General features: G+C 46.1%; 1 protein-coding gene across 4 annotated transcripts in view; it reads right to left on the bottom strand.

Moving 5' to 3' along the window:
- Positions 1–25,242, bottom strand: part of LOC125708726 (catenin delta-2-like) — a 260,750-nt gene that overhangs the window by 170,075 nt on the left and 65,433 nt on the right. For 2 of the 4 annotated variants that reach the window (XM_048976476.1, XM_048976477.1), the window contains exon 3: positions 7,382–7,497. In XM_048976476.1, coding sequence (XP_048832433.1) covers positions 7,382–7,497 — 116 coding nt within the window. Of the gene's footprint in view, positions 1–7,381; positions 7,498–10,096; positions 10,206–10,341; positions 10,476–25,242 lie in introns of those variants that run through there. The other 2 variants (XM_048976479.1, XM_048976478.1) reach the window with 2 other exon arrangements.

Raw genomic sequence — 25,242 nt, 5'->3', positions numbered from 1 at the left:
TTTGTTTCACCACAACAGGACACCTGGTTCACAAATAATACAGATGTGGGCAGTGTCCAGCTCCACCGCAAGCCACAGTGGGATCCGAAATACAGACTTTATTTTGTCTTTTCACATGAGCCCCAATGTATTGCAACTGGTAATATGGGCCAACTCAGCCGAATCCCCACCAGTTTCAGCACACACAATTACTGTAAGATACTGGGGTTTTCCCAGTTTGCCATCTGATCCGGTTCAGTTCCGCCTGGAGATTCCAGGGAAGCAGACCATCCAGGTGTGATGGAAATAGGCGTCTTAACGATGTCGGTCAGAGTAGGATTCAGGAATCCCCATCGATAGGATTTGGGCAAAGCTCCTATGTAGCCACATGTCTTCCATAACCGTTAATCCGGCACGGCAAGGGGGCACCCTGGATTGGAGGAGGTCCATTGCATGTGTAAATTAACTAATGAAGACAACACATTTTCTGGAAAAACGTGAACAAAATCTAAACAGGAAACCGCTGCTTCCTGCCATGGTTCCCAGCCTTCCGGTCAGTACAGGCTTCCGTCCACCCTGCCTGCAAGAATTCTGAGATCACCCTCCGCTGCTGTAATTTACTTGAACGGGGACTGCTGGCGTGCGGTCCCCAGGTGACGCTGCACACCGGAATGGGGGGGGGGGCTGTAAATCATGCCAGCGTGAGGCACTGACAGCACCGAATGCAACCCCCCCCCACCCAGCAAATGGACAGCAGTGGAAAAACAATAAGATAGAGCCCCCTTATGCTAAGCGGTCCGCTGGCGTGGAAGATGGTGCGCGATGCGATGCGATGACATCACCTGCTCTGCCCCATATGGCGCAGGGAACATGAGTAATAATGGGCCTCATAAAACCCATTTTTATTTAATTACCTGCACATATGAACGATCTGTTTGTCATGCAGGAAAGCTCCGTATCGCGACGACTGTAATCAATGTGTGCCGGTTAGTCATTCACGCAGGCCCTGCTTGGATCCAGTTATTACTTATAAAAAGCGCCTAAAATATTGCAGACGACGTGCAGGTTTGCTATGCTTAATGTTTTCATGGGCTGTGCCTGTGGACGCCTCCCGGCATGTCATCTGCGATTGGTCCGATTTTGGGCTTAGGTGGAGTTAGTGCTGACAATAGGGACAGGAGAGGATCCGGAATTAGCCATGGTGACATTACTGAGAAACGCACATGATTTGACACAGCGGCTGAGAATGAGCAGCAGGCGCACTAAACAACAAAAGACATCAAACTGGGCAGAAGCTTCTGTAGCTCAACAAGCATGTATACAGTATTGTGTACAAACCAAAGATCAATGAAGGCACATAAACTGGAACCAAGTTCATTTGAATAAAAATGGGAATGAATGAAAGAAAATGGGTGAAGGTCACAACCTGTAGTCACCTGACCTTCCCACCCAGGAGGCATGATTTCATTGTGCTTCTGCTTTTAGCTAGCTGGGCCCAGCCGAGATGTATAAGCCTATGCTGGAGTTAACCCAATGCTGCCCATCCCCGATCCAGCATCCAGGGGGCGCTTCTGTCATCTCATCCTCTGCGTGAGGGACTGGCTGCCAAATCAATATGTTCTGTCTTCACACATATGGGACCGTGTGACCACAATGATGGCTCACTCACCCAACAGACATGTCCAGACAAACATGCCAGCGGGATAAGGAAAATAATACTAAATCCTGCCAAGCATGTAGTATCTTTCATGGTTTGCATAGTATCTTCGGTCTCCAGCCAATCAACTGAAAACCAAGTAGATTCTGACCAATAACACACGTCGGAAACCTTGCATTACTTCAGTCAATCCAGCGGAAAGACCATGCAGATTCTGATCAATCATACGGAACGGAATCTTTCCATTACTTCAGCCAATCCAGAAGAAGACAGGTACTGATCAATAATACACAGCGGAATCCTTGAGGTACTTCAGTCAATCCAGAGGAAAGACCATGCAGATTTCGCGTAATAATATCCATAAGAATCCATTTAGTGTTGGGGACCAGAATGATGTGACCCACTGGCAGCAGAGGGTGTCTCTGAGTGAAATGAGGGAACAGCAGCCATCACGGGGTCGTGACCTCTGCCCTGCCCAGCAAGCTATAGATCAGTCTATACACATGGCAAGGAAGGGGAGGGTTAGGGTCAAGGCATCTGCAGAGCTTCAGCAAATATTCAGCAAAAAGCGCTGCATTGGAAAAATAAATCTCACATAAGTGCAACAAATTCAACAATTTAGATCATTTTGTCATTAAAAATATTTTAGCCATTGAAATGGGTATTTTTTCTTTCCCGGTGCTGAATGCAGGGTAACAGGCTAATTTAACAAATCTGGTAAATTTCTGCTCCCTAATTCTGAGCTTATTATCGCATTCCTCTCATTTGCATATTAATTGGTGTACTATCACTCCGCCGCGGCGTCCGAATCCACTGGCGCCCGTCAGCCCCCATCAGTAGGTGCATTGAGAGCCCATGACACCGGCCCCCTATTCAGCAGTACGCCTGCATTCATTCACCCTTTATCCCATTAAATACCACATCTTAATGTTTAATAACACCAAACCCCGCTGCTGGTGCAAGCGCAAAATTTCTCCTCTTTTCTTTTCATGTACACTATATAATTTTATATATACTTCAAAGGTCAGACCTAATACTATTAAGATTGCAGGATTAAGATGTAAAGCTTTTATACCTGTGTTGTGTGAGGATGGTTATGAATCTTTATTGAAAAGTGCACAAAAATTAGTCTTTAGTTAGAAGGTTGTCTGGCAACACGACTATAATGATTATAAGTCAAACCAGACAGGTTACAGGTTAATTTCTTTAAAATCTTATACCTGTTAAAACGTTAACATGTATATCATAAATATTTATGTTAGCATAAGTACTGATGTTATCTACAGCCTTTAATGTTACTTCTCTGCATGGTCACTTTGCTGCTCACAGTGTTTCACTCTGTGCAAGTATGCTGTAAAAAAAGAGTATGTTGTGAACTCTACATGCACCTTATTGCGATATTTCACTATGACACTTTGACACTTACTGCTGTGATCCACCTTATATATCCTGTGTGTTGGTGTCTCGTAGTTTGTACATACTATACAGCTCGTGTTATCGTAATGTTGCACCCTACATTGTCAGCTTATTGTATTGTTGCAGTACGTGTTGGCGTGTTGCTTGTTACAGTCTGCAAGAAGCCATTCAGGTAAGAATGTCTTTGTACTTTGTACCAGTATACTGTATATATGACAATAAAGCTTTGAACTTGAATAAAATATTTTAAATGATCCAGGACTTACTGCTGATGCATCGATTTTTTAATATATTTTGAGCTACGCAACATATACCCGTGTTCTAAAAGTAATGGATCTTTTCTGCTCTTTAAAAGATTCACAGCCATTGTAAACAATATAAGCACATTTGGATTATGTAGCTGACATTAAGAGATTCTTTGATGCTAAGTCTGTCTTTTTAAATGTCTTACATTATTCCACCTGCTTGTCCCTGGTCCTCGTACAACTGGAAATCCTTTCCCCTGTGCATTGGCTGGCCGTGAAATTGGAGCAGTTTCAGTGGTGCTGTTCTCCTGATCAGGCCAACACAGCCACCGAAAACTTGGGGATTTTACTAGTGACTATAGAACAATATTTGTGCACCTTTGACTTCCAACATTCATCTCTGTTTGTTTACTTCTCCCCGAGCGTGAAAAGTTTTATACGCTTCCGAAATTAGTCAAGAGTACGATAATACCAACATAGATGCTGTGTTCATTCACGCACTAGCGTGGCCTTCAGTGGGGGTGGGGGTTCAGCATGCTCTTACGTTCCCTTTCTGTTGTCTGGCTAAAGCCTTTATCCGGGACGGCTTACAATTTCACTGCAGAAAGTCCCGTCAAGGTTGAAGCAGGACAAAGGGCCCCCTTCTGCGATTCGACCATCCGTATACAATTGAGCACCCTCAACCACTATGCTAGCCAGTAAGCCGCCTGACTCTTTGCACATATAATGCTCCTATAAGAATATCATAAAGCTGCTTCACGCCCATGGAGGATGAGAACTGGTTTCAGCTTAGGGCCACAGCTCATGGATGGACCAGACTGGAATTCCACACTGTGAGGCTGACAGATTTTATAAGAAGAACCCAGAATCGGTCATGGATCCACCAGCCAGGCGGTGTCATGTGACAGTGTCATGTGACAGTGTCATGTGACAGTGTCATGTGACGAGTCATGTGATGATGGTTAAGAGGAGAATGCTCATAGACCCTCAGCACGGACAGACCATACCAAATGAGGAACACACTCCACAAAGAAACCCACAATATATCAATATGCGGGATGGAATTTAAAGACTAATCTGGGGAGTATATCTACTGGCACGCGGTAGCGAGTAAATACAGATGGCACGCCATGCTAGGCATTACTGTAAGCCTGAGCTTGAGGGCTCTGCTTCCCAGAATTACTGGGCTGTGTGTCCCACAGACAGGTGCGTGACTGCATCCACTGACGGCTTCATGATGGAGCAGATCGAACATGAGTGACAGATCAGCGAATGGATGCGGTCGGGTTAGGATGAGCATGTAGGTGGGGTTAGGCATGGGTGGAGACATGGCAGGGTTAAACATGGGAGGAAAAGGGGTGGAGCTAATCTTGGGTGGAGACAAGGCAGAGTTAAGCACAGAGGGAAAGGGTGGAGAAAAGGTGGGGTTAAATCACAGACTAAAGGGACGGGGCTAATCTTGAGAGAAGACAAGGTTGGGTTAAGCACAGAAACAACAGGGAAGGACACCACAAACAGCAGATCCCATCTTGCAAACATCCAGTCAGCACAAGCCCTGGTCAGCCATCTGGCTGCCCTATTAATATTCCATCTTCTGCATGCACTCTAACTCTAACCCTTCTGTTATTTGCCCCCTGAAAGTGCTTTTGGTGCTACCTGGAATGACAGTGCAGATCCTGCCGCTTTCGCGACACCAAATAAACTCTTCAGTGTGAGAGAGAGAGATTCCGCCTGTAGACAGTTTACGTTCTCAGCGAAGGCTCCCGCCGTCGAATCGCTCCGCAGCTGCGTCTGCTTGTGCTACACTGCAAATTAGTATGTGAGGCACATCTGCAAGGCACCGGCGAAGTTTACAGGAATGGCGGATGCTGTAGGAAGGCTCAGCAAATGATTTATGACCGGAAAACTGCGAGAAACGATCTGAAAGTCCTCCTGTCCGCTTTTATTTCACAAAGTAAAACTTTACACGGACAGTTTATATCATACAGAAGGTTCACGGGTCATGAAAAAGCCTCACTCCCCATTGGCTGTGCTGCATTCGGATAATAAATTATGGAGGACCAGTAAGTGTGGAAATAAAGCACGTCCTGCCGTGGTTCCTGTGAATCACTCGGGTTCTGCTTCCCTTCATTTGTTTGGAGCCCCGTGTTACTGCCGTACCTCACCCACACAAAATCCTGTGTCACCTCTGTATCGCACCCTTCACAAAGCCCCATGTCAACTCTCTGTCTCACCACTCACAAAGTGTCACCTCTGTCATCACAAAGTCCTCCTGGGACTTGAACCCACAACCTTCCGCTCACAGTTGCCGTATCTTAACCCTCAGTGTTCATGTGGCTCCTAGTTACTTCTAAACTCATTAAAACCATCTGCATGCTTAAAACAAACCTACCTTCCAATATTTCTCAGCTACCTATCAAGTTAAACAGCTGAATGCAGCTTTTGCATCCCCGAGTTAGTCGTGTTTATCGTGTCTCAAGGCACAAAATACAGCTCATTGGTCATGGACAGCATATCTTTCAGTCCAATGAAAGCTGTCACTCAGAGGCAGCCTGAATAGGCGCCCACTGTCTCAGCTCCAAGCCTGTCCTTTTATAAAGTCATTTACATGCATTTGGACATTTGTGCTCCGTGACCCCCTCCTGGCCTCATGTGGGGGAAAGGGGGGTGGCCTGAACTTTTTTTCATCCCAAAGTCAGCCAAGTAAATGCGAAACATAATTAACTTTTTGAAAACGAATCTTCGAACCTTCCTTTTAGCTGTCACTGTCAAAGCCTAAATGGACAGGGCCCGCAATGCCCGGAGTGGCCCCCGGGGGCAGCACTGAGCCGGTTTCGTTTCCCTCAGCCGGTGCCAGTCACTTGTGCGAGCTAGAACACAGGTGCTGTCCTCTGGGGAGTTTAATTCGCCTCCCTGCTGAAACACCGGCAGACCAGCTCCTCCCATGCCAAGACAGAGCCTCTGGTGCAGGGGTCACCAACCTTTTTGAAACTGAGAGCTACTTCACGGGTACTGAGCCATACGAAGGGCTACCATTTTGAAACACCATCCTAAACTCATCTAAACTTGTATAATAAATATGTTTTAAATGCCTTTTTTTTAGTTATTGTCATTTTCAAGTCTATATAAATGCAAATGTGATTAAAGAAGAATAGCAGCAGGATAAAATTCAAGTTTAGACGCTGCTCACTGGCGAGTTGTGCTATTTTTAGAACAGGTCCGCGGGCGACTCATGTGGCCCTTGGGGGCATCCTGGTTGGTGACCCCTGGTCTGGTGGCACCAGAAGCTTCAGGACATCTTCCAGCAGCCAACCCCTGCCCCCCCCCACCCCCCGCGCCTCCCCACCCTCCTGGACAAGACTGCCCACAAACTCATTCCTATTGGGCAGGGCTAGGGAACCTGATCCATGGAGAGGTGTGGGTGTGAGTTTTAGGGATGGCTAATAACACTGTGTGCCCAGAACTGGAGTTGAGAGCCGCTGCTGTACTACTGGCTGATTGAGAGGTCATCCCAAATCCCAAAGACCCACACCGGCCCTCCATTTAACAGCTTCCCCCCCCCGCTATAGGGAAACAGTCTCCCTGGCCATAGTCCTGTTCCCGGCGCACTTAAGCTCCCCAGGATGATCTGTGGCCCATCCCTGAGCCTTTCTGACATGCTCTTCATTCTACTTGAGGACACAAACAGGCATTACTTACGAGCCAGTAGCCGTGCATTCACTCGCTCACGGGGGGAAGACTAGGAGGGCCGAACGGGCCGCCGAACCTTTAGCGACCAACTCAGCTGTCCCTAATGTGAAGGAACTATCTCCTAACTTCAGGCTAATTTATTATGGAATTCACAAGAAGATTCTATAGGTTTCCAAGTGTCTTTAGTGACAGTGCCAGAAATGCGAACGCAGGTTCCCAAAGGTTCCGCTAATATACACCTTTGCTCTCTGCGGCCTGAAGTGGTTATTTAAGCCTTTGGGGCTGGAAAAAGTCATACTTTGTAAAGAATTGTTAGCTTTGGTCGCCAGGGGAAACTGAAGGAGGCGGGGGGGAGAGTGCAGGGGGCAGTGGGGCTGGGGGAGGGGGCACGTACCTGATGCTGCTCATGCTGCCACCGGCGTCGGAGCCCAGCTTACATCGCTCCAGCTGGCTCGCCACGATGTGCCGCTCCGCCTCCAGCTCACGGGTCAGTCGCTCGAACTGCAGCTCCTGTGGAGAGGAATTGGCAATGATCAGCAGGGGAGTGTGGGCGGGGCTAAAACAGGCAGGCCAACTAAGGGCGGAAATAACCTGCGTTGGACTGGAGGGGGCGTGGCTAAGATATGTGGGGTTGCCTGAGGCGGAGCTAAGATAGGTGGGACTCCACGGCACAGGGGGTGGAGCCCCTCTAGGCAGGACTGCAGGGGGTGGGGGCGCGGATGGGGAGAGCACCAGCGCATCGTACTTTTTTATTTGCACATGAAATAGATTATTTTCCTTATATGCTATTTAGATCTTGAAGTTTTAAAAAACTCATGTTTGACATTAATGCAAAGTTTTGTATGGTACAAGATTATTACATGCAGGGGCAGTTCTGGGTGGGGGGGGGGGGCAGTCCCCCCATGACAAAATGCATCCGCCTCCCCCAGCCCCGCTAAAAATGTATGATACTTGGGTCTGAAATAAATGTTTTATTATTACAATTATTATTTATATATGTAGGGTGGCATGGTGGTGCAGTGGTTAGCACTGTTGCCTCACACCTCTGGGACCAGGGTTTGAGTCTCCGCCTGGGTCGCATGTGTGTGGAGTTTGCATGTTCTCCCCATGTCGTCATGGGGTTTCCTCTGGGTACTCCGGTTTCCCCCCACAGTCCAAAAATGTGCTGAGGCTAATTGGAGTTACTAAATTGCCCGTAGGTGTGCATGTGTGGGTGAACGGTGTGTGAGTGTGCCCTGTGATGGGCTGGCCCCTCATCCAGAGTTGTTCCCTGCCTCGTGCCCATTGCTTCCGGGATAGGCTCCGGACCCCCCGCGACCCAGTAGGATAAGAGGTTTGGAAAATGGATGGATGGATAGATTTATATATGTGGGCAAAAAATTTCGTAACAGGCTAAACACAAACGAGCACATTTTCTTGGCGAACTCTTAACGTGGGTACGGCGGGTGGTTGAGTTGCATCAGTTGGTGAAAAGCAAAGTTAACTGCAGAAAAAAATAATCAAGCTTGTGGAAGCAAGACAGTCCAAACAAGAATTCAGTTACATATTTGTAAAAACTGTAAAATGTAACTTCCACAGAACAACTGGCCCCAGTCTGCCCCCCGGCTGAAATGATGTAGAACCTACGCTGATCACATGCTTTATGCTTCATCCTGATCTGATACGGCAAACATCATTTTATGTACACGTATATTTCTATTAGGAAGTTCATAATCTGTATGGAGTTAGTTGTTACCATGCAAGTTTAACAATGCAACAATGACATATATTATTCATAAGACTATGTAAGTATTGAGATTCCTATGTACGACTGAAATTAGTATGTGTTCGACACTTCATATTTAATTTAACAGCACAGTCAGATTCATATGCATGTTTTATCTTTATTCCAGACAGTCTATAAATTATGGATTTAAGGTTAATGACGAGATTCATATTCTGCGTTTAGGGCAGCAAATAGCGGCTAACGATTCTCCTAAGGTCTTGTCACCCTTAATAACTAATCGAAAATGTTGAAGTGACCCCTTCTAAATGAGTTCTGGAAATTAAAGAAAACCAAAAGTAAAATACACTTGCTGTTTATTTCATGTTAGAATTATCATTTTCATAATGGACCGACAATGCATGTGAAACCGAAGTCGATGTTTGGGAAATCCATAGATGCACAGTATTAAGATATTAAGATTAAGTTAAGACTTAACAAGAAAAAACTTGAAGCATCAGATGCCCAAACGAGGTTAAAAACCTAAAAGCCCCATATCAATGTTAGGTATGAAAACATAATCGACCTTAAATTCCAGGTCAACAGTAATATATCCAATGAAATGTTTAACAAATCAACTTGTGATGGCAATTAAAGGACACTAGGCAGGCAATAATTCTGATTTTACTCGCTACACAAAGCAATTTGCCATTTATATGAGCTTAGAGAGGACTGCCAAGCAGAAGCCACTTAGAGCTGATCTGTGCATAGATACAGGCCTATACGGCACACAATACCAGTCATTTAAAGTTAACTGCTCGCAATATGACGTGACTGAAATGACAACGCTTACCCCTAGGGGAGCGACGGTCCTTGCTGGGGTAACCTGGCCCTCAGTTCAGAAGAAGGCGTGGTGTTCCCCTTTGGGACGGGGACCACATACCCTGGACCCGGATACCGTTAACGACACAATCTCACTTCTGCAGGATTGTGAGCCGGTTGCTGGGCAACCAGGCACCCAACCCGCGCGCCGGCTGGTCCCGCAAGCCTGAATCTCTCTTCCAAAGCGCTGAACTATAACCCAGACAAGCGAGGCTCGAGTCAAGGAATGAGGAATGAGGAATCCATTCAGGCCAAGGCCTGGCATTTCGTCATGGCGTACTTGGTTTAATAACGGGCAGCCTGAGACAGATCGATGCAGAGCACTCAGCTCAGGACTGTGTGGCCCGTACCGACATGCAGTGGGTATCGATCTCTTCTCGCCCCATCCCGGGTGCCTCTCCACAGAACCGTGTACCCATCGCCCTCCCCGCCCTCCACTACAAACTCTGCAGACATAAAAAGCTGTCCGGTCAGCAAAACTTTGTGATGTGATCCCCCTCCCCCCTCCCCACCCTCAAGTCATACCTCATGAAATCTGGCCATTGTCCTGTCGTCGGTCACACAGATGATTCCGGAAGATCCTGAGCTGCGCCGTGTAGAGCAGAGAGGATGCTCACCACCTCTACATCTTAGTCTACAGATTATAGATGTGACAGCAAGTTTGGGCTTCTAATACAAACCGCTAAACGGTGCCTAAAAAAAGTCTAACTCCATCCGAAAAGAAAGACACCTGTTTGAAGGTAGGATATGATCCTGACCATTTACTGTACCTGCACACGCATCATACTCCAAACAAGGCACTGGGAAAGTACAGTCCAGTTTCTTCCAGTTTACCATCCCATGGTCCAGAGGGTCTTACTAAAAAAAGGGAAGAGAAAACTCCCTGTACTCATTAGGAGTGCTGTGAGCCCCACACTGACCGCCCTCACCGAGTGGAGAAGAGGACCTCCGCCAGCCACAAAGGTCTCCATGGCAACAGAGAACTTACGCCCCCCCCCCCAAGCATTATTTATGCAACATTTCATCACAAAAAGACCCTCCCACTGGCCTGCCCGCCAAAGCCAGCGGCTCCCCAATCACGCTTCTGTCTTTTACCCCCCCAATCCCTGCACCATCTGCGGCACCCCCCCCCAACACAGAAAGAGGAGAGGAGGGGTTAGAGGTGAAGGTACCCTCGGTGGAAACGGCATGTGTGCCTTATCACGGGATGTAGTGAAACGTTCAACGTTCGCGGTCCTGACAGGAGGATATGCCAAGCGTTTACTCACACGCACTTAATGGACACGCGCGAGTGTGGCAGAGTAAATAAGAAGAATCTGCTGGCATGCAGAAAGAATAATTACCGGTGTAAAGGCTGCCAAACCCCTGCATCCCTTCTGACTCAGCTCCTGACAGACACCCTCCCCATTTTATTTATTTTGCTGACGAGCTATAAACACACAAACAAAGCCCCCGTGCCTCCGTGACTGCGGATCTCCACGCCCCCAGTTTTTTGGGTTTTTTTTTTTTTTTTGGGAATCCTCTGAAAACGGTGGGTCATGTGGTATAAGCCTCTTACGGAAAACAACGAAAAGTGGTATTCGGAAGTTAGCGGGCTTAGCTGTCCGCCGAGAAGGGCGCTGAACTTTCCACAGCCAGACCGGGAAATAAAGTGCGATAGATAACGAAGCTAGCTAATTAAAGGTTACTGCCTCGTCTAACTTACACAGAGCCCTGGGCTCCTGCCCGGCCAACGCCAGCTCCTCCGGGAGGGAAAATCAACGGAGGGAGAACAAGTGCCCCTCTGTTCCTCTGCCGACGGGTGGAAGTCGGGTGGATGTGCCGGTATTGATGAGGGCTACAAAAAAAGCCCTGTCCCCAAACCCAGCAACAGGGCGACAGACGAACAGCAATGGACAGACCCACTGCCACACATGAAGACTCATCTTTGGTGTTCAGAAAAAACCCTCCGGTGCTTTGTGTCACTAAGGCCTGACACCACCCTCACATCCTATGAATGACTGAATGCCAAACTATAATAAAACTGATTTTTACAAACCAGTCCTGTATCGGTGGGCTCTGTAAAAAACTACATATTAAATGACTATGTCTTCACACAGCTTCCAAGGCGATTCCAAAGCAAAAAGGGCGATTTTCTGCACAATTAATGCATCATCATTTAAGTGTGGTTCAATCCTCAGCTACTGTTCGTATTTCTCCTGGAAACAACTTTTACAAGGTTAGTCTTCAATTAATCTATATGAGTAACCCTGCTAAGGTTAACCCAAGTCATGTAAAAGATGTGGTTGTTGTTTACTAACCAGTCTGCTTGACATGGCTTTAAATTCTGCACTTTTCTCTGAAATGAGAATTGAGGCGACGGATCCCGGTGGCACATGTTAACACTTAGACATCAAAGGGGCCACACAGTCAGGGACGGTCACACCTGTCCCCCCTCCTATCCCCATGCCTGTCTGCACACCCGTCCCTGCACCTGTCTGCACACCTGTCCCCACGGCTGTCCCAGTGCCTGTCCGCATGGCTGTCCCCGTGCCTGTCCGCATGGCTGTCCCCGTGCCTGTCCGCATGGCTGTCCCTGTGCCTGTTCCCATGCCTGTCCGCATGGCTGTCCCCGTGCCTGTCCGCATGGCTGTCCCTGTGCCTGTCCCCGTGCCTGTCCGCATGGCTGTCCCTGTGCCTGTCCCCGTGCCTGTCCCCGTGCCTGTCCGCATGGCTGTCCCTGTGCCTGTCCCTGTGCCTGTCCCCGTGCCTGTCCGCATGGCTGTCCCCGTGCCTGTCCGCATGGCTGTCCCTGTGCCTGTCCCTGTACCTGTCCCCATGCCTGTCCGCATGGCTGTCCCCGTGCCTGTCCACATGGCTGTCCCCGTGCCTGTCCGCATGGCTGTCCCTGTGCCTGTCCCTGTGCCTGTCCCCGTGCCTGTCCGCATGGCTGTCCCCGTGCCTGTCCGCATGGCTGTCCTCGCGCCTGTCCCTGTGCCTGTCCCCGTGCCTGTCCGCATGGCTGTCCCTGTGCCTGTCCCCGTGCCTGTCCCCGTGCCTGTCCGCATGGCTGTCCCCGTGCCTGTCCGCATGGCTGTCCCCGTGCCTGTCCCTGTCCCCGTGCCTGTCCGCATGGCTGTCCCCGTGCCTGTCCGCATGGCTGTCCCCGTGCCTGTCCGCATGGCTGTCCCTGTGCCTGTCCCCGTGCCTGTCCGCATGGCTGTCCCCGTGCCTGTCCGCATGGCTGTCCGCATGGCTGTCCCTGTGCCTGTCCCCGTGCCTGTCCGCATGGCTGTCCCTGTGCCTGTCCCCGTGCCTGTCCGCATGGCTGTCCCTGTGCCTGTCCCTGTGCCTGTCCCCGTGCCTGTCCGCATGGCTGTCCCTGTGCCTGTCCCTGTGCCTGTCCCCGTGCCTGTCCGCATGGCTGTCCCCGTGCCTGTCCGCATGGCTGTCCTCGCGCCTGTCCCTGTGCCTGTCCCCGTGCCTGTCCGCATGGCTGTCCCTGTGCCTGTCCCTGTGCCTGTCCCCGTGCCTGTCCGCACGGCTGTCCCCGTGCCTGTCCGCATGGCTGTCCTCGCACCTGTCCCTGTGCCTGTCCGCATGGCTGTCCCTGTGCCTGTCCCCGTGCCTGTCCGCATGGCTGTCCCCGTGCCTGTCCGCATGGCTGTCCCTGTGCCTGTCCCCGTGCCTGTCCGCACGGCTGTCCCTACGCCTGTCCACATGGTTGTCCCCGCACCTGTCCGCATGCTGTCCCCACGCCTGTCCACACAGCTGTCTGCACTGTCACTTCCGTTCACTCCGATCATGATTCCTGCCCATTTATTGCACCCAAAACTGACATGTGGGGTAGGGGCTGTGGGCGGGGTCATATCTGAGATAAGCTTCGGCCCGGACCCGGGTCCATTCCTGCACGCGTCCCCCACGGTGGCGGGTCACCGGAGACATGGCTCAGTTATTATCAGTAGGGGGCGCCCTCTGATGGTGGCGTTAAAGCACTGTCATATCCTGTGCCTAAGAACCACCTCAGGCTCTCTCACCTGCAGGCATGAGGCAACACAACCCCCCCTGCCACTTGAGACCACCTGGTCCACTACCTGCCTCCCTGCACCTCCCTGCTTGTGGAATTTTACCAAGGGAGGGTGGCTGATTGAACCGTCTGCCACACCCCCACAGACACCTTCCTTTCACAGATTCTTTCTTTTAATATATCCCATAATCCCGCCCATAGCCTGTCACTTTACAACTGTAGTGGAATAAAGAAGAAGTTCTTTTTGGGAAACCAGAAAGGTAAAGAAAGATTCATTTGGTTTTATCGATGCATATCTGATAGCTTGTTTTTATTACAGGATTTTATATGTACACAGGGGGGAATACAGTATACTGAGGAAAAAGTACTCAGAATCATTTAATACCAGGATCATAAAATGGATCCAGCAATACTGCTTGATGTTGCTAGTACTTTTGCATTTCAAATGAATGGATACCAACCTTAAATCAACATTTCTGATTCAGTTAAGATTAATTGGCTGTAGTAAAAATAAAAACTAATTCGGCTTACTTTTGATTAATTTATGAGGCTTTATATTTAAGGACGATTAATTTAGTCCAAACTAAATCCATCCAGCCACTGATCCAGTATTGGGTTGTGGGCTTAGAGCCTATCTCAGGTGGCACAAGGCTTGGACGCCCTAGACAGGATGCCAGCCCATCACAGGGCACATACCCATGCTCAGATTCTGAGCAATTTAATTCAGCAATCTGTATGTCTTTCCTTTATGGGACAAACCCAATGTACATGGATGAATCCCATGTGACATGGGGACAGCATGCAAACTTCAACACCACAGAGGTGCTAAGTGACAGTGTTAAACACTGAGAAAACACCATTCATTTATACAGACCATTTGGTTTAATCAGTGCCCCCTACAGTTGTGGGAGTGTAACAACCGTACCACAGAAATATTCAACATTCACTGATGTATGAATTGTTAAAAACCAATGTGTCTGAAGCCTACTGCTTCAGAATTAACCACCAACGGCCACAGAAATTTTACCAGATCAAAGGGCCAGAATAAATGTTTCAAGGCTACCTGCAAGTAACAAATATGTAGTTCGATTTGCTTGCATATTTAAATGTGTCTAGTCAGCAGAGTTGGGTAATTCAGGTCCAGAGGGTAGACCGGGATTTTGTTTCAACCATCCAGTTGAGTACTCTGTGACTCTTTATGTTCAACTGGTTGGTTGAAACAAAATCCCGGTCTGGATTTTTACTCTTTGTACCTGGATTACCCAACTCTGCTAGTCAGTTCCCTCACTTATATAAAGGCACACTACCTTAGACGTGAGTCTCTCCGAGTTAAGCGGAGGATGGACAGAGACATCTGGGACTTCCTAGGAAACTTGTATTTTAAATCAACACACAAAGACAGAAAAACTTAAGAATTACTGTTTTTGAACACTTTAGATTATTAACATTAAGGAGAATACAGTGGTTCCCACAGTTCCTGGGAAGGAGAAGAGCTATTCCCCTGGGGGGTAGAACTCTTGAAAATGATATTTATTCAGCCGGAATACATTCACCGCAAGGCTGCTGAAGCGCCCAGCAGAAAGTGGGCCTTTTCAAACGCACTCTGAATAGGACTGTTTTACTGCCGTTTGGCGACACTCCTGTCTGTTTGATCTCATTTGCATATCCTTGACCTGGGCAGTTTGCGTAACAATGCCAGCGGGGTTCAGTGTGGAGAGGACCTCGTGCATCGCAAACATCACCCCCCCTGGGGTGGGTCCCCTAGAGGACACATTGCATAATATGCAGAATAGGGGTTATTAACAATGGGGGGGACTCTCTTCTGACAGACTGCCGGGGCATTCGTTTGCACCCCGCTGGACTTACTTAATGCTGATCAATCACTCGGTTTCTGTGGAGGAGTACTTTTTTTAAGATGGTTTGTGTTAAAAAGTGGAAGTACTAAGTAACAAAACTCCCGGAGTGAGGCAAAAGGGACTGAAAGCAAAGCAAACGTCAAGGTAGCTATTGCTTGTACTGTGGACATTACCAATGAAAGCTCAAGTCGGATGCATCATCAGCCTGGGGCTAAGAACTGAATGAATCTGCGCGAACCCTGAATGATTTGTTTAGCTCAGATGTTTCAACCTCCATGCTCTGAGACTGAGAACCCAAGGACAGATTAGGTCTCTGAGAAAAGCCTCTGATGTCTTAAGATCCTAGAAATGCCGTCAGCTCAGGTAAAGCTTGTTTTATATTAAAAATGGTAGCATTGAACAGGAAGCAAGGCCAAAACGTGAGGCCTACAAATACACAGGCTGTTTGTAAAACAGCAGAGGGTCGTGTTGGTCAAGTCAGGGTTTGTCCTCAACTATGCTGCAAATCATTGGCCAGGTTCAGGCGGGGTGAGTGTCCGGAGCATGGCATCGCAGATGACAGCCGTGTCACGCCAAGCGAACTGTGGAAAACCAGACACCGCATGCTAGGGTGAAGATTAGCAATGGCCTTGCCTTTTAGCAAAAAAAGCATGATATTGTGCTTCACTGTTCACCAATAAAACCATAATCGATTTATTAAAGGGGATGCTGGACTCGCAAATGTGCATTTCTGAGTATGAAAGAGACTTGCAGAGTTATTCTATACACCATTTTGACCACAGAGAAAACTGCCAACTCATCATAACTGAAGTTGACACAGATGCTCATGTGATTCGCAGCCTTTCACCTTCACACATGTCTGTCGATGTTTTTACCTCACAGATCCACGGCTACATCACATCAGTGAGTTCGGATGTTAAGGTCTGTATCACCCCAATCAAAATAAAGTCTATGACACCGATGCACCTTCTCCTTTGTCTGTCACTCTACGGTAGCTGTAATTATCACAAAGATTTTGGCACATTAACCTAAACTTGCTGGTATGCTAATTGTTATCATCAAATTAACACGTTTTTCAATTTTTCCAAATTAGTTATACAAAACAAGACAAGGAGACAAAAAAAACATGCATCCCATAAAGTGAACCGGGATCTGCTGACAAGAGCAGTAACTTGATAACAAATGGCATTGTCTTCCTAATCTTCCCCCTTTAAGAAACAATTAGATAAATGACACGTATAAATAAACAACAGGTTACCTATCCCAGGAAACAATCTCTTTATTTGCAGAAAACGTGAAAGACGGCCATACAGATGATGATTATCAGAGCCAGTTGATGAATGGTCAGTTTAAGCAGTTTCTTAAACGAGGCCCCTTTTGTCCAAACACGCGTCCTTTGCTATGCAAACTGCACATCAACAGGCACACAAGGCTGGCCCAAACACCGGCAGTCACACTTAACGAAAGCTGTCGATCTTTAAGCGAAAGATAGCGGTTCAGCTCACACAAAGAACCACGGAGGGCTGCAGGAATGGGACTGAATGTTTCGTTCCTGTCCTTTATCGAGCATGGACTGAATGTGGCGATGTGTATGGGAAAGCAATAGGGGAGGAAATAGCAAAGAACTGTCTCTGTATTCAAGACAAACACGGCGATCTGGCTCTCAGCCACGGTTGGCCGAAGGCAAGAGGTATAAGAGCCGATATAACGGCACCTATTTGGAGGACATTATATACGTTCAACAAGAACTATACAAAAGGGAAAAGAACGTTTTCGCAATTTAGCGAGGATTTTTGTTCGACAAATTTTTAAATGGAGGAAAACTGAAAAAAGCATGCAAGAATTTTCAAAAATGACAAAAAAATAAATAAATTACAAAAAAGAAATTATCTTCAGGGGAGTGGGCTGAGATCCTGCTCCCCACTGTGTCTGTGGAGTTTGCATGTTTTCCCCACGTCACACGAGTTTCCTCGCAGTCTGAAGCCATGCAGTTGGGCTAATGGGTGCCTCTAAAGTGCCAATAGTATATCTGGTCTGCTATGGATGCTTCCCAGCCTGGGACCAGCACCAGGCATCCCCACAGGACTCTGACCAGTATATGCAGTTAGAAGATATAAATCGATTTTTAGCAATAGCCACACCTGGGACTAATATCTTCTCATTTTTGTATGATATATATTTATTTTGTGGTGCTTTCTTAAGCTTTATAAAAGATACATGTGGTAATACTTTACCTGAAGCTATCATCTATAATGCATTACAACAGTCAGTATGAGAATTGATAAAGCATTACATCATCTTCTACTGACAGTCATAAGGCATTATAGTTGAGAGGGGTTCAGAGCCTATTGGTGCAAGGCAGGGAACAACCGAGGATGGGGCGCAAACCCATTGCAGGGCACTCTTCACACCTACAGTACAGGCAACATGGCAACTCCAATTAACCTCAGCATGTTTTTGCACATGGCAACTTGGAGAAAACATGCAAATTTTACACACATTCATGCACTATAGATACCTTCATAATGCATTGTAATGGTCATTAAGGATGCTTTGTACTGCATTATGAAGCTATTTGTAGTGCATTATAGATGAGAACTTCATTAGGCACTCATAATGCACAATAAACATGGTTATATTTTTATAAATATTTATACCATGTTTATAATCAATCCATCCATCCATCCATCCATCCATCCATTTTAATCCCAACTGGGGTCACAGGGGGGACTGGAGCCTATCCCAGGAACAATGGGCGCAGGCGGAAACCAAACTTGGGCAGTTGCCAACACACCGCAGGGCATGTTTATAATGCTTTAGTAATATATTATAATGCATTATGAATGCGTTTAAAAATTTGTAAAAATATGGCCTTAAGTAAAGTGTTACTGCTGTCATCTATAACAGACTATAGATACCTTCAGAGAGAGAGCGGTAAGGAGCATGCAATGATTACAGTGTGTTACCACATCCACCACACGACAAACCACCTCAGGGATGAGAACCTAAGTGCAGCCATGTGGCAGGTGATATACCTCACCACCTCACTAGTCCAAATGCAGTAGTTCAAAGTGATTCTTTTCTGGTGGCTGGAGTACCAATCCTGCCACAAACCCCCAAGTTATTCCCTCTAAGTTGGAGAACCTCCTTATAGGGCTGGATGTAGATTAACGTCATACCCAGGATGAAGCAACTGCAGGTTAAGGGCATTGCTCAAGGACCAAATGGGGCATAATGACTCTGGGCATTCACGGGATTTGAACCAACAACTACCAATTACTGGTACAGATCCCTAGCCTCAGAGCCACCACCCCATTCCCATCCCTTTCTTCGTCGGGCAAGTATTCCTGAAATTACCTTCATAATGCATTATAATGGTCGGTATGAGGATTAAGCGTGCTTTGTAATGCATTATCATAGCCATAGTATCTAAAGTGCATTATACTGTAAATGAAAGCTTCATAAAGCATTCATAATGCATAATAAACATGGCTATAATGTGTTATGCCTTTCTGTAAATATTTATAGCCATGTCTATCATGCTTTATGAATGTATTATAATATGTTATGAATGTGTTCATAGATTCTTACATTTACAGAAAGTATTACTGTACACATGAACTATAGGTTGGTTTTAGAATTTGTTTGAAGGTTGGAGATAGGATGACAGTTGATAGAAATGTTGTCAGTTTCACTGCAATGGTCGCACAAGTATTCCTGAAATTCCGTGAAGTCTAGGGATTTTACTGCTATACAGGTCTGAGTGATTGATTTTGCTGGGGTGCAATATTAGGACATTAATAATGTAGCTATGAGCGGGGATGTGGCGGGGTCTGTGGGGGGGGAGGGGGGGGGGATTTAAGCAGTTTAAGACAGATGGAAGGATAGCTGTGTCCTGGCAGCTACTCGTTCAAATGCACATCCATAAACATCGAGCCCATTTGTAAGGACCATACATCCGGCACAAACGGCCAGCTTGCACCTCCGAGCAGAGCTACCGATGTCCAAACATAATAACCACCAGCTCCTTCTCAGTCTCACAGAGCCACACAGAAATGGTCGATGGTCACCGGGCAGAAGATTAAAATCTGAATTCAGATTCTTTCCAGCAGGTAATTTTTTACAGGAGAAAATGTCACTTTGACGCTGAAGGGCCAGCAGATAATGTGGAGAATAAGAACCTTGTCACAAAACGAAAAGCTTGTGCGAGTCACAGCTACGTTCTTTTTTGGGTATGGAACCGCAGTCATCAACCTGCCATGTTCGGAAGGAATTTTCCCACTTATGCATGTTCCCCACAAATGACAAATTTACTGACTCGCATACTGAGTTTTTTCGATGCAATAAACAGGCACCAGTATCACAACACAACTGCTGTATATCACTACAAATAGCAAAAGGGAAATGACAAAAAGGTCACCACTGCACCAAACAGAGCCAGGGTTAAAGGTCACAAGGGCGGAGCGCATCACATTCTGATTTCAGCTCCATCTTCAGGTGCATTATAAGCAGCACATATAATATTTCCAGACAATATAGATGTAAACTAAATGAACAATCGCCATAAACGGATTAAATGAAAGAATGTTGTATCCAAAATATTTTATATGATAAAAGTTAAGGGCATTGCTCAAGGGATGCTGAATTAGCTGTCTCTCTCTAGATGTTAAAAAATTAAACGTTGTTATTGGATGGAAAGCCTTGGTTCCCAGACTCCTAGCGACTGCATTCAGAGTGAAGATGAAAATGTCTAACCTTGGTGTTCGAAAGGTGTTATATTTGTGAGAACATGGTTTTTAACTCCTCTGAAGACAGCCGAAGCCAAACTGATCTGCTGCAGCAAATTTCCCTTCACACTCTTCCACACAGCCTTCAAGACTTAGACAGCATATCAGTTAATTGTCGTCGTTTGAAGGGCGCACTCACCTCCAAAACATATTTGGACTGCCTGTGTGGTCTGTGTTTGGGTAGAGAAACGCCCAATTCACTCGATCAGTACAAACTGAATAATTTGACTCGCTTTGAAGTCATTCCCTAATGCTAGCGAATGTGAAGCACAGTTCATTTCAGCTTAAACATCCTAATGCCAGTCTCAAGGAGATACCAGCCATGCTGTATGACTAATCCGAGCATCCTGTTACTTTTCGTTTGGGATGTCATGTTTTAAAATCCTTTTTGGTAAAAACTATATCCATTACTTCTTCCACCGAAAAGGAAGAATGTGGCTTTAATTAATGGCAGTGCTTCTAGTAAATGTTGCTTTATTTTTGCTCCAATGATACTTAGATGCAGCATCATAAAGGCAGTCAGCAAGCTGCTTTAATATAATACTTTCTTAACGCAAGACATGGTTTTACTGCACTTTAAAATGGCAACGTAGCATTGCATTAAGTTTTATATGTTTAAGAACAGAGCTATGTACAGTAAATCAACCCATCAATCAAAAAATTTGAATAAAATTATCCTTAATTTGTAACAGCATGTGTACAAGAATTTTATTTGTTTGTTTGTTTTAATGAATTGCAAAGGGTGTCTGGACTAAAACCAGAATTTTAGTTTCAGGAATCAGAACAGCAATTATAAATAAGACACGACAAGCAAATATTACAGCACATAAAAAAACGACAAAAAGTATTATTACTCTCTGATCTCAACACTTGAGTCTTACTATTTGATAAGAAAACATAAAGGTTTGTTTAGAAAACAGGTACTCGCATCTTTCATGTCTTGTTCCCATTTACCATGGATAGCAGTAAACCATAAGGAGGGGAAAGTACATCGATAATTAATCCACACTGTGCTCTAAAAACATCACGTTTATCAAGATGGGAAAATAAACAACCTCTTAAGGACTGTTTTCTTGCCACAGAAATACTGACATACCGTTCAGAAGGAAATGGAAGGAAGCAACAATGGAGGCTGAAAGAGACATCAGAACGTCAGGCACGTTCACCACTCAGGCACAGCAACAGGACCGCAAATATGTTATACTCTTCTGGAAAAAAACGTAGTAATAATAATAACACATGAGATTTATAAAGCATTTTTCAAAACCTAAGGATGCTAAGAAATGAACATATATTCACTTCCCGCTTCATTTATCTGATGCCAATGTTTTATTATAGTTTTATAAAGAAGCTATTTTAAGAAGGAAATGAATTCTGCATCTTTCTTAAAGTACCACAAGCTGTACTTTGAATTTAAATACATAAGAGTCAGTATCTGCAGAGGAGTTATACTAGGGAATTCCCAGAGGTTTTCTCAGGTCTGAGGCTGTGCCCCGACTCAAAACAGGCAGTTGGTTAGACACCCGGACTGCGGAAGGACCCGAGTTGTGACCGACAGGCCTCATGTCCAAATCATTAGGGGCAGGTCAGTCTTGTAGCTCTTTGACTTTGATCGTATCAGATGGCTGCCTGGACCCGGGTGAAAATGTAAAATCACAAAGTACGTGAATCTCTTTGGGTCAAAAACCAGGCCAGACAGATTAACATTTATCACAACCCACCCCCACATGGCATGACTTTTACTTTTAAAAATGATCATTGGCCATTTGGAATGACTGCAATATCGTGAAAATACCGCAGTCAGACACCCGCCATAGGCACACTTATGATTCATTTAGACACCTACATTCGACTCCATGGGGTCCGCTGGTAGCTTGCTGTGATCGCATAGTGGTTAGTACTCCGTGCTTTGGACACGACAACCCAAGTTTGAATCTGGGTCACAAGAGGGAAAATACCCTGCTGCGGTAGGGGGGCTGTCTTTGTGAGAGCGGTGTCCTAACAGTTATGGATGCACACTTATAACTGAAAGATTGCTGGTTTGAATCCCCAACCAGCAAAAGTACCACTAAGGCACCCTGAGCAAGGTGCCGCTCCCGGGATGCTGAATTAGCTGCCCCCTGTTATATCCAGAGGTGGAGATTTCAGGTCCAGAAAGTATAAATCCAGAACAGGATTTTGTTTCAACCAACCAGTTGACCATGAAGAGTCACAGTCAGAGTATTAAACTGGCTGGCTGAAATAAAATCTTCGTTTGGATTTGTACTTTCTGGACCTGAAATCTCCACCTCTGGTTATATCACACATAGGTTAAATGTAGAGGACACATAGTGTTGTGCAGATATCCGGTATTCCTGATTGGCTGGGAGCTGGGAGGGAGCAAAAATGTGGACTGTTCGGGGTTCCCCGAGGACTGGGCTGGGAAACACTGGTCTAATGTCACAAACGGTCTATATTCACATACTGCTTACTTGCACTGTTTTGTACTGCTATGTTTGTTTTACATCCAGTGCTTATTGTTCAGTGTTTATCGTTTGACCGTCCTTTGTTCAATTTGTCTAACGCTCTGCTGAGACGCAATTTCATGTGTGAAATGATGATGAAACAACCAGACTTACACATTGTTTCTTTCAGGCTAAGCACACCCTTTGAAGGCTTGCTATGGAAGAAATTGGCAGTAAACCTTTGCCAGACACAACAGAAGTAAAACAATTAGCTAGAGACCCAGATAACCTGTGTCAGTCTAATCCCCTCCAGTCTCGGTACAAAAGAGCATGTACACTTTCACTGGCATGGATGTAGAGCATATATATTCACGGTCATGACAAGATATCACTGTAAACCTGCTTGTGCACACTGCACGCTCACGAGCTTTTCTCAGCTTTGACAGGAACCGTCAACAGCGGCAATGAACTGCAGCAGGATTCATGTGAGAGAGCTTAGTTAGCAGAGTACCCAACTACCCAACTACTCTCAGCTTGCCACACCCACTCACCCCTCTCTGAAGTGTGCCCCCCTTCTGCGTACAGCGGAAACTCCTCCACACTTCAGGACCCTTGTCACCGGCAATGTTTTCTGGAAAAAGACTCCTGAAGTGTCTGTCATCTTTGGTACACTGTAAATGCCATGTGGAGTAAAACACCATCTTTTTTTGTTATTTTTTTTTCAGGAGGACAGGTCAGGTGATGCTCTGTGACTCTTCAAGTGTAAACATGCAGGAGTGCAGGAATTGGGGCCTGTGATGGGGGCTGCATGTTCTGGTTAACAGCAACTCACACACCCTGAAACAGGAGACCACTTTAAAATGGTGCTAATTATTAGCAATTAGCTAAATATTATTAACAATACCTTGTATCTAATTATACTTGGCCTCCCGTGGGCTGTTACGTCTCGTAATCAAACGCTTGGAATTTCCTCTGGGTTCGATAAATGTTTTTCTTTTAATAATCACAAACTCTGTTTTTAATGTCTGGAGACCATGATTCTGCTAAAAATGAGACCCTCTTTATGACAGACACCACCAAAAAAGTGGCATGTTGTCTATTATAGTAGGTCATTACCCTCTATTTTAAAATACTCAATTTCCATCTGTGCTAAGTTTGCTGTGTTCAAGTCAGAAAATTTTAAAATATACTCTATAATTTTGGGATTACCTTCTGGTTGCATTCTCAGATTCTAGTTTTTGATTATACAAAAGACGGGCTGGATGACAGGCAAGTGAAATCAGGGTGTGAGTATAGATGCATGCAATAAGATTACACTCTAGGGTATGAGGAAATGGATTGTTCTATTTCAGCCTGCTTTCTTTATAAAAGCAGGAAATAAGATGAAATGTCAATGAGTATGAAAAGGGAAGAAAATCAGAATCATCCGCACCCAAAAATAGCTGAGATGTAGTGTTCACGCCAGCTTTGGTTTACCCCGTCGTAATTTGTTTTTCGAAACCCTGTAATTTGGAACAGGTACACAGTGATTAGCGCGTCAGTCAGCCTAGCCACGCGACACCTTCACTGGCTCATTATAACAGGTATGGCGGAGCGTACATCCACAGGCCTCCATTACATTTCATACAAACCAACGCAAACAATTCAGAGAAGCAAATCCACATGACGTCAGAAGAATCTGTCCGGAAGATGTTGTCCTGGCCTGATTTATGGGTGACAGTAGAATAGGACTCCCAAACATCTCAATGAAACATTTCGACGGTATTCGCTAGACCGGAGGGTATCATGTTGTGTTTCAGCACCCCAGCATTTGTGCCAGGAAATATGGGTTTTTTCTCTCCATTACAGAGCACTTCGAAGCTCATTAACTGCTCATTCATCTACCGAGCGAAGAGAGCTGAGCTTTTGAAATGAGCTCAGCCAGTGGCCATGTGAGGAGAGAGAGAGATGGTCACTTAGGTAAGGGAGGGGGGAGTATATCAGCAGGGTGGGGGGGGGCGGGCTTTGCCGTGATACATTTAGGAATGTACCAGAGCTGGCTTCGGTCTTCTGACGTGGGATAGAAAAAATCCACATGCTTAAATGTTTCATGAGATTCAGGTTCCGCGAGGTTAAAAAAAAGGAATGAAATGGGGATTAAAAATGGCTAAGATCTTCTCTGCAGCCTTTTTTCTGCGTCAGATTCCCCTTTGTTCCCTGTTTGAAACCTTCCAGGAGAGACAGAAACTTAAAGCAGCAGAGGAAAGAGCGTTGTGCTACCCCCAGGTAATATTTAAAAAGGGAGTGTATCATCCCACAACATCAGAGGTTGGGGCGTGCCTGAGTTTCTGTGTGTTAAAAGTTTGCAGGGAACCCAGAGAAGAGACCGGGTATAAGAGTGACTGAGCGTCTGTGTGACTGACTCAGGACGTGTCCGATTCCAGGTTATGGCAAAGGAACGGGAGTGTTTCAGGACTGGCCAGGCGCAGGGTCTGGCCTGAAGGTTTCTCCACTCTGACAAGCAGGACCACGTCGACGCTCCATACTGTGTTAGAGGGTAACTAGTTACATGTAATGGCATCATGTAACTAAATTACAA

Source organism: Brienomyrus brachyistius, chromosome 15 (genome assembly GCF_023856365.1).
Source record: "Brienomyrus brachyistius isolate T26 chromosome 15, BBRACH_0.4, whole genome shotgun sequence".
Lineage (NCBI taxonomy): Eukaryota > Metazoa > Chordata > Actinopteri > Osteoglossiformes > Mormyridae > Brienomyrus > Brienomyrus brachyistius.
Note: the sequence above shows the minus strand (reverse complement) of the source record. Positions and strands in the feature narration are given on the sequence as shown.